Source organism: Hemicordylus capensis, chromosome 1 (genome assembly GCF_027244095.1).
Source record: "Hemicordylus capensis ecotype Gifberg chromosome 1, rHemCap1.1.pri, whole genome shotgun sequence".
NCBI lineage: Eukaryota > Metazoa > Chordata > Lepidosauria > Squamata > Cordylidae > Hemicordylus > Hemicordylus capensis.
In genome coordinates this window covers 193986919-193999108 of record NC_069657.1, presented here as the reverse complement: position 1 = coordinate 193999108, position 12190 = coordinate 193986919, and the positions used below count along the sequence as shown (strand labels likewise).

At 42.6% G+C, this 12190-nt stretch overlaps 1 protein-coding gene across 5 annotated transcripts in view; it reads left to right on the top strand.

Moving 5' to 3' along the window:
- Positions 1–12190, top strand: part of STK39 (serine/threonine kinase 39) — a 198351-nt gene that overhangs the window by 76306 nt on the left and 109855 nt on the right. For all 5 annotated transcript variants that reach the window (XM_053264741.1, XM_053264765.1, XM_053264774.1 and 2 more), the window contains exons 6-10: positions 5772–5881; positions 5978–6079; positions 7584–7717; positions 10657–10705; positions 10815–10880. In XM_053264741.1, coding sequence (XP_053120716.1) covers positions 5772–5881; positions 5978–6079; positions 7584–7717; positions 10657–10705; positions 10815–10880 — 461 coding nt within the window. The remainder of the gene's footprint in view (positions 1–5771; positions 5882–5977; positions 6080–7583; positions 7718–10656; positions 10706–10814; positions 10881–12190) is intronic.

Sequence of the window (12190 nt, the reverse complement as noted above, 5' to 3'; positions counted from 1 at the left end):
AAAGAAAAAGGTGTATTTCCTATCTTAATAGGATCAGTGTGTAAAATACTCCTTTTCTTTTCTTTTTTGAAAAACCAATCTGATGCTAACTACATGGCTTTAGTGGCCAGCCACAATTTTAGACTCTCCCACAACAGCATGAGGTGAGGTCATGTCTCAGTCACACTGAACTTTGGAGGTGTTCTCGGTGCCTCTGAAGCACAAAGTGATTGGAGGGATAAGCTTCCCAAGCTTAGTGCCAGAAGGGAAAAAGCAAACAAACTTGTCAGCAGAGAATTGATGTGTAGAGTACTTCTTAAAGCAGGTGATGGGATCTGCTTGTCAAAAATATCATACAATATATCTCTGTTGGGACTGTACTACTTCAGAATACAGGTGGGGGTTTGCACATTTGAATGTCTACGTATATCATAAGCTTGCTGCCTCGGGCTTATACGTCATAACACAAGAACAGTCCTACGGGATCAGGCCCAAGGGCTATCGAGTCCACCATCCTGTTTCACACAGTGGTCCACCAGATCTTGGGGAGGGACATTCTAGTCTAACTTTCTCCTGGGTGTGCTAGTTTGTTGATATTCGAATAAATAATAATAATTCAGACATGTGATTCTGCAGTGGTACTGCCCTGGGACTGTACTATTATGTGATCATTCTGAGCACATATTTCAGCTTTTGGGTGGGGGAGAAGTGCAGTGTGTACTCCAACATTTTATATTTGCATATGTCTTTAGAATGCCGTGAAGACTTGCAAGAGTACAGCCATGTATTAAACAACGAGGGAAGTATCTATGAGTTTGAATAAATCATTTTTCTTGCTCTTGTGGTTGGACAGCAGGAATGAAAAGCAGAGGTTCAGTGACTGCCCCAGTTAATGGCTGAAACTATAGTGGGTGTGTATAGTGACTGGAAGGCTGAAGTGGTTGGAGGTCTTCTAGCTCAGCGCCCCCCCCCGCAAAAAACAAAAACAAAACCAGGGCAGGAAGCTGCTCCAATAACTCTGACAGAGATCCATCCAGCCTCTCTTTATGAACCTCTGATGAGCCTACAGCTGCACAAGGCAGTCTGTTCCACTGTCAAACATTTCATACAGTTAGGAAATGATTCCTAATGTCTAGCTTAAATCTGATTCCCTTGTGATTTCAACCCATTGGTTCTAGTCCCACCCTCAGCAGCAACAGAGAACTTGTATGCTCCTTCTGTGTGACACCCCTTCAGATATTTGAAGACAACTATCCTATCTTTCATTAGTCTTTTCTTTGCCAGGTTAAATGTACCCTGCTCCTTTTAACCATAGTGCTTCAGTGATTCTATCTTTGAGTAAATAGAAGCTTTATCACTGTAGCCCCAGGTTGTCATAAAGGGACAGATTTGTTCCATTTTAACTGAGTGCAGTATTTAAAGCGAACAAACAAACCATGATGGTGTTATTGAAGCCACTGAGAGAACTTCCTCTATACACTTAGACTAAAATTCAGGCTTATCACTTCTGTGTTTATGAGGTTTGTTCCAAATCCCCAGATACAAAAGAGACTGAGTGAAGGTAAAGGCTGTTTTTTGCAGACTGTCTGGATCTCCTCCCCTCACCCCCGCTCCCCAGGCATGTACTGTAATCAATTCATTAAAAGGTAATTGCCTCTGAAGACTATTTTTAAGAATTACTGGCTTTTAGCCGCTCTTGTGGAAGAATAAATGGCTTACTGTGAAGGATGGCTTTATTACTTCCTTGCCTTAAGTTTACCAGCAGGATGTGTTTGTGATGCACAGTTCCATATTAATGGCTCTTAAAAGAGTGGTGAAATTCCAGGTCTACGCGACTCTTGTAAATCTTAAATACCTTGTCTGCCAAACTATAGTATGGGTGTGTTCTTGCAAGTTTGACTATTAATGTTGGTGAAGGTGATGTGCACACATATGTCTTGCCTCAGCTTCCAAGAATTGTTTCTCTTGAGGATTTTTTAAAGGTTCAAAATATGTAGAGCTCAAATATGAAGGAGCCACATGTGTTTCATAAGCAGACTTGCTTAAAATATGTGAAGGTGGATGCCCACAACTTGCCATTCCTAGATATTTCAAAGAAAGAGGCTGTGTGTTTGAAGTACTTGTTCACCCATCAGAAAGAATTCAGTGTATGCATTTTGTGCTCAAAGATCTGTATCTGAGTACAAAATCTGTTGAAGTGGCCCTTTTTACTCTTCTTTTCCAATTGTACCAAAAGAAAATTGCAAATCTCTGTTAGCGATGTGCACAAAATGGATTTTGCATTTCGTTTTGAGGTCAAAACAAAACGCAAATGGCCAAAACGTTTCATTGAAGCAGTGGTCGACCTAGCTGTTTTGATGAAACAAAATTCAAAATGTTTTGAGTGTCTCAGCCATAGGGAACGATGGCGAAGCTCGAAATGCCCCATTCCCCTTTAGGTAGCTCCTAGGGCACCAAATTAGGTTTTGTGGTAGGGCATGATGGGTGCTACCTACTATCCAACCCACCAGAGAAATGGGCAAGTGGGTGATAGTAAACAATTTTTTAACATTTCCCCCCAAAACTCCATAAGATACTATGGGGTTTTGGGGGAAAGGTTAAAAATTGGTTAGGGTTAGGTGGTAGGTAGCACCCATCGTGCCCTTCCAATGGGGCTACCCATGGGATGCAATGGGGTATTTTGAGTTTCCCCATTGTTCCCTATGGCCAGAAAAGCTGCACTCGGAGTACACACGTTTTGCATTGCAATTTGCAATGCATTTTGCAACCCTGCTTTGAAAAACACTGCAGGAACACACAGTGAAAGGGAACCTCTCCCTCCCACCACAGAGTACACATTTCAAACATAGTCCCAAAATGGCCAACAAAGAATTATTGACACAGAATCCACTGCCAGTCACAGTGTCTGCACTGCAATAACATCATTGGCACAAGTTGTTCTCTCACACAACTGATTCCTTACTTCCTAGCAGTGCAACAGCTGCCATAGCAGCACCATTTACCAATAAGCATAGCCATAAGCTCAACTAGAACAACTTCAGCCACATTTTGACTGAGTACACCTTGCAATGCAGATTGCAGAGCAGACCAGAGTAGTGAGTGAAGCATAAGTTAGTCTTAAGGTCAGACATGGAGCTCATCACAGCAATAACCAGAAATATTAGAGACGCACCTCTACCATTTCTCACCTCAACACTATCTCACAAACAAAACAAACCATAACTCAAGGCAGGCAGACACCCAAGTTCTGCCTTTGTCCAGCAAAACCAGTTCTGTCGTAGCAGTAGCACAGCATATTATACTCAGTGCTGAGAAAAACACAAAATCAAACTTTCCTTCCATCCGGATGTATGCTTTGCAGGAGAAGCACACTATATGGTCTCTCTTTATCTCCCAGTCCCTATACATTTTTGAACTGCTTCCTCCTCCTCTCTCTCCCCCACAGCCAATGGAGGCACAGTTGCACATGACAACACTTGATTTGTATGATAACAAGCCAACCAAGAAGCAAGGAAATCACAATCCAATCAGCAAGGGAAAAGCAGGCCTCCAAATTGGTGCTCCACAAATTTTGACTTGAAACAGGGCTGTTTTGTTCTGAGCTTGAAACAGGCCCTTTATTTAAAGGGTGTTTTTGTTTCAAACTCGAAACACTCAAAATGGCCTATTTCTAGTCGAAATGTTTCAACTGGGGAACATTCTGCACATCCCTAGTCTCGTAGCCTTATAGAGGTGAAACCCTAAAACTGAATCATAGCTCTCTGCATTTATAGCTGTGTAGCCCAGTATAAGTGGTTATGTCTAGGGTTATGCGACTGATACAAACATTTATGTACATGATTTAATACCTCATTACTGGATGAATGGCAGCTGCTTGTCTGAACAGATTCCATAGAAAGGTGCTAGAACGCTGCTAAAGTGAGGTTATAACAAAGCTCTGTCTGTGGAAGTTTGTTTGTTACAACATGTAGACCCTGTTTTTCATCTGTTGGATGTCTCAGGTGGATGACGACAATGATGAATATTTATATACCACTTTTCAACAAAAGTTCCCAAAGCGGATTATATAGATAGCTATAAATAATTGAATTGAATGGCTGACAGTATTCATAATTCATACCTGCCAACTTGTCCCTATTTTCCCCTTCAGGTGAATGGGAAAATAGGGACATTTTGGCAGGTATGATAGTGATAAAATTGATACAAGATTTAAAAAAACCCAAACAACCCTCAAATATAACAGTCTTAAGAAAAGAACAGACAATAAAATGCAATAAAACTAAAATCAGCAGCATAACAAAAAAGGGGGGGGGGGCAGTGTTAGTACAATAGTTAGTGTAGGACTAGTACTGGGGAACTTACATTCACATAACCCTCAAGCTCACTGGGTGACCTTGGACTCATCACTGTTCTCAGACTAAACTACCTCATCCATTTGATAAGATAAACTGGTGGTGTTGGGGGAGAAGAACCAAGTGGCTAAACAGGTACTTCATCAAATGGTGGGAGACCATCAAAGTGGTTTTCATCGCCGGTACTTTCACATGTGCAAGTTAATAATGTATGTCAGAGTTATGATGTGATGTACATGCACATGTGAATCTATACAGGAGACCCTCTTTTTTGTGGGTTCTCCTATCACGGTTTCTGTTTGTAGTTGGGCCGTAGAGACCCAGTTACTTTGTTTGCAGGCTAAAAATAGCTCTATTTTTGGCTATTCACAGTATAGAGACCTGGTTTCTTTGTTCATGTGCCTAAAACTAGGGTTATTTTCAGATATTTGTGGCCAAGTGCCACCCGTAAATGACTTCTAGTGTTGTCTCCAGTGGCCATCTTGTGACTCTTCCACCAAACAAACAAACAAACAAAAAAACCAAAATTGGAGGATTTGGGGGTTGGGGGGCATTGCTGGAGAGTAAGGTAAAATGTGCTTTACTACTCTTATTTCTTCCCCCGCTGCTTTTTTATGAGACTTGAGCACATAAGAGTGCTGAGAAACCTTAAACCCCGTCCACCCAGTCCTCATAGGCTCAAGGTTTCTTTTTTCATGACTTCCCTGTTCCCAGGATTAGGCCAGAACGGAACTCCCATGAAAAAAAGAGGGCCTCCTGTACTCTGTTTTGTCTAAGTACTTCTGACACATAAATGTTCTAAAACAAGGTACTAGAAATATTGGTAGGGTTTTCTTGTGTGCTGCACATAGCTATGGAAGTTGCATGTGAATTGATCTGTGGCAGACCTTATGTTGTCCATACTTGTAATTTGCCACCTTATTTTATAGTCACTCTTGACATTTTAATCAGTGAATTGCTGATCACAACTCTCCTCTGATGGTTAGTATACTTTCTCTGATCTTTTTCATAAGTAACTTGAAGCAGAATATGAAATAACTGTGCAAGCTGCTCCTTTTTGCACCTACATGGTTGAAACTTTGATGCATGCCTTAAAATAGCACTCCTTAAATCCTCAGTAGTGTGTGGAAATACTCGCTCAAAATGCCAGTTTGAAAGAAATAGCCCTCTTGTTTAGTGTCTGCGTATTTTATATTTTAATGCATAAGGGCAAATATTACTTCAAGGTGTGATTCATAAGAGGGAGTGGTGCCATGACTTGTACCACTTCTATAAATTGCTTAGTGCTACACCTAGTGAGAAAACATTAACTTTACAGTTTTACTTAAAGAGAAGTTTCATTTAAAAAAAAATCTAGAATCAAGGTTAAAATAGCAGAGTTACCTCAATATGGCAATGAAATACTGAAAAGCTTTCTGTGTCTTCCCTCCCTGTCCCTAGACTTTGGTGTTAGTGCATTTTTAGCCACGGGAGGAGATGTTACCCGTAACAAAGTAAGAAAGACATTTGTTGGTACTCCGTGTTGGATGGCGCCCGAAGTCATGGAGCAGGTATGTAGATAGGAATTAATTGCTTCTCTGTTAAGTTTAGTTAAGCATGTAAATGTCAAATTTACTTATCTGTTTCATTTCCCCCCCCATTTTTAGGTGAGAGGTTATGACTTCAAGGCTGACATGTGGAGCTTTGGAATAACAGCCATCGAATTAGCAACAGGAGCTGCACCTTATCACAAATATCCTCCAATGAAAGTAATTAAGAGTTGGAAAATAAGCCTATAGACTAATATTACCTAAAAAGTAATTCGGGTCTTTTACATTTAGTTTTAAAACAATATAGCTTTTTTTCAAAGCATGGTTCAGATTTAGGCCAGACTTAATGATCAAGGAGAACTGGTGCTAAACATAAGGAAAGTCCAGGGTTTGGGAGTTTCCAGTGCTGTTTTTTTCTCCCAGTTGAGTTACATGAACATCTTTCTTTACTTTCTCTGCCCGCCCGCCCACCCACCCCACTCTTCTGCAGAAGGATTGCGAACATAATGTTCAACAGTAGCCTGTATTGTATCTCCTTGTGTTCCAAAAAATAAAAAGAGAGAGGTGTTGTCAAGCTACCAAATAAAACACAAGCCATTTCCGAGCAAATCCAGAAAGTGAAGTTTGAGCTTTGCATTTCTGGGTTGTACAGCTTTGCTGTTCTTTGTTGTGTGAGACATGCATGACTGCCAAGCCCACTGAGATGCCAGCCTGATGTTTGTTTTGACTCTGGTGCCAGCAGGAGTCTATAAAACCTCATTCTGGGCTCTCTCTAAGTTGTCCTCCATGCTCAATAAGCTGCTTCCCTCCTGCGTATCTGCCTTCAGAAATCCTAGTACATACTCCATAAAATGATGTGAATCTCAAGAGTTTTGAATCTTCAACAAGTCATGAGAGCAAAGCTGAATATATAGACCAGGGCTGCAAACTTTGGCCGTCCAGCTGTTTTTGGATTACAATTTCCATAATTCCCAGCCACAGTGGCCAGTAGAGGTGATGGGAGTTGGAGTACAACATCTACAACAGGGTCACAGTTGTGCAGCCCTGGCATAGACTAAATTCATGTTATACTCAAATCAAATCAGTCTTTATTACAGTCATAGACCAGCATAAAGTACAAGGCAAGGATGATTTCAAGCAGTAAGAGGCTTAGAAAAAACATAAATGGCATAAGGGATAAATTGCAATACTAGATTGGAAGTAATGCAGCTATAAGGTTGTAAAATTGCAGAAATACAAAGGTTGAAAAAACTATATTGATTGTAAACAATAAACGTATGGGGTCATAAAAACATAAAAGGCATAGGAAGCATAAGAGGTATAAATGATAAAATTGCGAGTACTAGACTATGAAGCTATACAATTGTAGAAATAGAAAAACTATTGTTTATAAAACAGAGTATGGGGCCATATAGCTCTAAGGCTTTTGGAGTGCATCTGTTCAGTTTATTATGACCTTTGATCAAATAATAATTTCAACTCAGCAAGTCTTTCATGAGGCGCACTGTGGTAACGAGTGATGAGCGCGTTGGAACTCTGCTGTAAAGTTGGGCACTAAGCTAGAGCAAGTAGGACCTGCTACCCACCAGTATCTGATGGATTTTAGACGCTGCCACACAGAACCTGGCAACGCTATTTGTGATAGTGATTAATAGATGCTAGTTTAAAGCAGTGTTTAGTTGGCTAAGTCAATTTTTCTTGTCATCTTTTGATTTTAAAATAGGTGTTAATGCTGACACTGCAAAATGATCCGCCAACGTTGGAAACGGGTGTAGAAGATAAAGAAATGACAAAAAAGTATGGCAAGTCCTTTAGAAAACTAATTTCACTATGTCTTCAAAAAGATCCTTCTAAAAGGTAGGATTTTTAAAAAGAGTTTACTGAAGACTTGGCTGAGATTGTTGCTCTGAAACAGAGGGGAGAGTATTCTTAAAATTGGATTGGTAAAAGCCTTTTCCTTATTAAATGTTCTTTAATACCAAGTTCTTAAATGTGTCAAGGAGATAGTACTCCCAATAAAATGTAGAATTTGCTTTTGAAGGTATTTAATTTTATTATACCACAGTCAAAATGTTAAGCTTGGTGTCTCCTGTGATTACTGTGTACCTTACACTTGTTATGGGGGAGCCCAGTTGGTAAAGGGTCTTTGAACTTGGAGCAGTATAGCTGTATTGTGTGTCCTCTATACCAAGACAAAAGGTGACATTCCACTCATTCATTGCCTATGCTCCTTACCAGGGACAGAGTTGTAATAGTAATTATCAGGGGCGAGCTGTTGCCTGGGCTGCTGTGCTCGCCATGACAGGTTCCCAGGAGTGGCCTTCCACCCCCTGCATCTTTTCTCTCCCCGTTCCGTGAGTGCAAGGCACCCCTTTTCTACCTGCCACGTGTCCAGCGGTGGCCCTCATGGAGCAGCCTGGGGTAGGTGGAGTTCTGCCCCTGCTGTTCTCTCTCTGCTGCACATGCAGGGTGCCCCCTTTCTCCCCACCTTGGGCACAATGGCCAGCTGAGCGGTAGGGGCAAGGCAGCCTACTATCCCAGGCTGGCTTGTTAGGGCCACCGCACATGCAGTGAGGAGAAAAGGGGTGCCCCTGTGCACATCTAGGAAATAAGGGGTGCCACGGGGGGGGCACTGCTGGGCTGGGTGGTGGGGGGGCAGGCGGCCCAAACACAGGCCACTCGTGTCCTCCTAACGCCACTGGATCTTACACAGGTTAATTGGCCATCCCAAAAACTGCAAACAACAAGAATGGTAAAACAAGCCAAGTGTGTGTTGCGCGTGCTCTCTCTCTCCCTCTCTCCCAACTACAAAGAGCAGTTGTAATCACAACTGAGAGCTGGGTCTTGGGCTAAAAATTCATAGCTGTGTTGTGAACGTGTGTACTATAAACGAGCCTTCTGAATTCTTCAGGAGTATCTCCAGTTTCTTTTCTTTCTCTCTGGGGGCCACCTACATTCTGCCTTCAAATTCCTTGGCCTCTTGCAGTCTCTTATTAGCTCTAAATCCCTGAGGCACGTGCCTTAAGCAAAGGTCTGCCACTTGGCAGCAGATAACAATGTATTTAGTCTGAAATGCCCTAGAAGAGAACCCATTTTTTATCAAGCTGCAAACTGTGCGCAAATGGTCTATTGCTGGATTAAAATAAAGCAGACAAGCAATTATCTCCACAAAATACCATCAGGACTGTTTAAAAAACAGTTTTACAAATTTTATTGCCTATGTTACGTTACTCAGGTTCACAAAAGTATGATGGATATCTCACTAACATGGCCTTGAAAACGGGATGGAGTGTTTTCTTTACAGCTCGTGTTTCTACATGTAGCTGCCCACAAGGTGTCTCTGTGGTCATGCAATGGCCCCATCCTTTACTCTCTCCTCCGCCTGTCCCAGCCATCCAGTGCCCGAGAACTGCTCTGGAACTGGGAGCTCCTCCTCTGCTTGCTTGCTGAGAGTGCTTGTTGCCTTCCCAGCGGCCGCAGTGGCAGCGTGTTGCTGTATGTGCAACCAACTCCGTTTCAGACAACCCCACCTAAATTTATTGTGATTATTTATATATGCAACAAAAAAATCAGTAGTTTACAAAGTAAAAGGAATGGGAAGGTGGTTCCCTGTCCCAAAGCAACTCACAATCTATAGAGAAATACGAGGGAGACACCAGCAACAGTCCCTAAGAGAGAGGCTAAGCTGGACTGCCCCTATGGGCAGTTGCTGTTATTCCCGCCGCCGCCGCCAAAACTGAGGGGGTTGCCACTTTCAAGGGTGCCTCTTAGTCCAGTTGGCAGGGGGTTTTCAAGAGAGGCACCTATCAGCAGGATTCCACATCTTGGTGAGTGGGCTCCTGCCATCTGTTGAATGAGACGCATGACCCGCAGCCTTCCTCCCAACCTGGGTGCTGCAGAGCCAGAAAGCCTCTAGCACAATTTTTAGCACTAGAGCCACAGTGGGTGGCGGGTTGGCTTCCATTGTTGTGACCACAGTGCTTGGAGTGTCTTGGAGTGAGTGGACAGGGTCCCCGCCTCCTTTTATGGAAGGAGTAGCTTCCTAGTCTTCTGTACAGTGAGGTGCCTCTGTCGAGCAGTGGCCAAATGGGCACACCCCATGCTTTTCTTTCCCACGGAAATAAGGGACATGGGGCTTCCTTGGCTCCTGTTTGGCTGAGGTTCCTGAGCAGACACCCATAATTCTTGCCTTGGCAACCCAAGACAGCCAAGAATTGTGGACTCTTGTATATTGACTTGAACTACCCTTGTGGAGCTCATCAGTGAGATGGGATAAATAGGACTTAATGGGTTAAAAAGAAGAATAAAATCTTAAACTGTAAGTTTTGTGCTTGTTGTTTTTTTGGTCAACTTGGAACTTTGCCAAAAAAAAAAAAAAAAGGCGGACATTGCTGCTGCTTAAAACAATATAGTAGTTTTATTGGTGTGTTTGGAAACTATTACCCAAGCACATCATTACTCCCATGATCTTGGCCTTGCTTTCTAGATGTTTTAGTGTTCAGTGTGGGGCTGTAGATCATGGGTGGGGGGAGAAATCATTGAGCTCCAGAGAACATAGTCCAAATATCCTCATAGAGCCAGTGCTGTTTCCATAGTGCCATAGTTATATTTTCTCACTAGTGGCCAAGATGGTGGTCTCAGCTGCCCATGTTTCAACTACTATGATGTGCATCCATCGTGAAGTGAAGCGTTCTTCTAAGTGACGAACTCTATAGGATAATAATGTCTTGAACTGTATTAATTAGGATACATCTGTTGTGTCTGCTCAGTTATAACTTTTATTTCTTAACTTTCAGGCCTACAGCAGCAGAACTTTTAAAAAGCAAATTCTTCCAGAAAGCAAAGGTAAAATGTTTAATTCTATAAGTAAATCTGCTCTGTCATAAGATCCATGTTAATTTTTTCTGCTCTCTTGGGACTGGCCTTAATTATACCAACAATGTTGGTTTTACAGACAAGAGAATACTTGATTGAAAAGCTTCTTACAAAGACACCTGACATAGGACAAAGAGCAAAAAAGGTAAGGCTGCTCACACCTTTCATTCTATAGACAATGGCTACCTAGTGAGCTAGCATTGCTGGCTACCTAAAACTCTAGAAAGAGTGGTGGAAACAAAGTCACTATCAACAGTGGAGCAAGTCATACTCTCTTTAACACGGAGCATATCTAGATTTGGAATCCAGAATCCAGAACATCCTGTACATGGAAGATAGTGCCTGCAGGTCTGTCACCATGTTGATCATCTCTTTGGGGAAGTGAAGAGGCCTAGGATGCAAACCAGTGACTCTCAGTTTTGTAATGTGCTGGATGGAGGAGTGGGCAGCTGGACTCTTGTCATGACAACCCCTCTTGTATCTTAAGATCAGCATGAGGGCAGCTACTGCTGTTGGCACAACACTGAAATGCTAGGCAGGGTAAGAAGGGGTGCTGTGACGGGAGAGGAGAGCTGATCTTGTGGTAGCAAGCATGACTTGTCCCCATAGCTAAGCAGGGTCTGCCCTGGTTGCATATGAATGGGAGACTAGAAGTGTGAGCACTGGAAGATATTCCCCTCAGGGGATGAAGCCACTCTGGGAAGAGCAGAAGGTTTCAAGTTCCCTCCCTGGCTTCTCCAAGATAGGGCTGACTAGATAGGGAGACTAGAAGTGTGAGCCCTGTAAGATATTCCCCTCAGGGGATGAAGCCACTCTGGGAAGAGCAGAAGGTTTCAAGTTCCCTCCCTGGTTTCTCCGAGATAGGGCTGAGAGAGATTCCTGCCTGCAACCTTGGAGAAGCCGCTGCCAGTCTGTGAAGAAAATACTGAGCTAGATAGACCAGTAGTCTGACTCTGTATATGGCAGCTTCCTTGGCTTACCACCGTTTTATTGCTCAGACTGTTTGTGTGTTGGAAAAACAAGTGTTGAATGTAGGGTGGAAGCCATGTAGCACATAATTGCTAATATAGATCAGTGCCTTTCAGATTTTCAGGTAACACTTTCCATATGAATTTCTCTGCTGAGGATCCCTAGCACATTGCAGAGGATTCTGAAGTGCATGCAGTTCACTTGGAGGACTGGCCAAGCCTGTTGGACCTTGCCATTGCCCTATGTGAATGGAGAGCATACTGTAGAACTTGGCCAATATGCCTCTTGAGCTATGCATTGCAGACAAGTGGTGGCAGGGAATTAAGTCCAGTATTAAATGAACGTCTCACTTTGAGTCTTGACAAAGTTCTAAAGAACCCCAGGGTTCCTCAGAATCTGAAAATCACTGATCTAGACCAGGGATAGCTCTAGGCTAGACGTTCTGCCTCCTAATGGATAGAACATAAGAACAGCCCTGCTGGATCA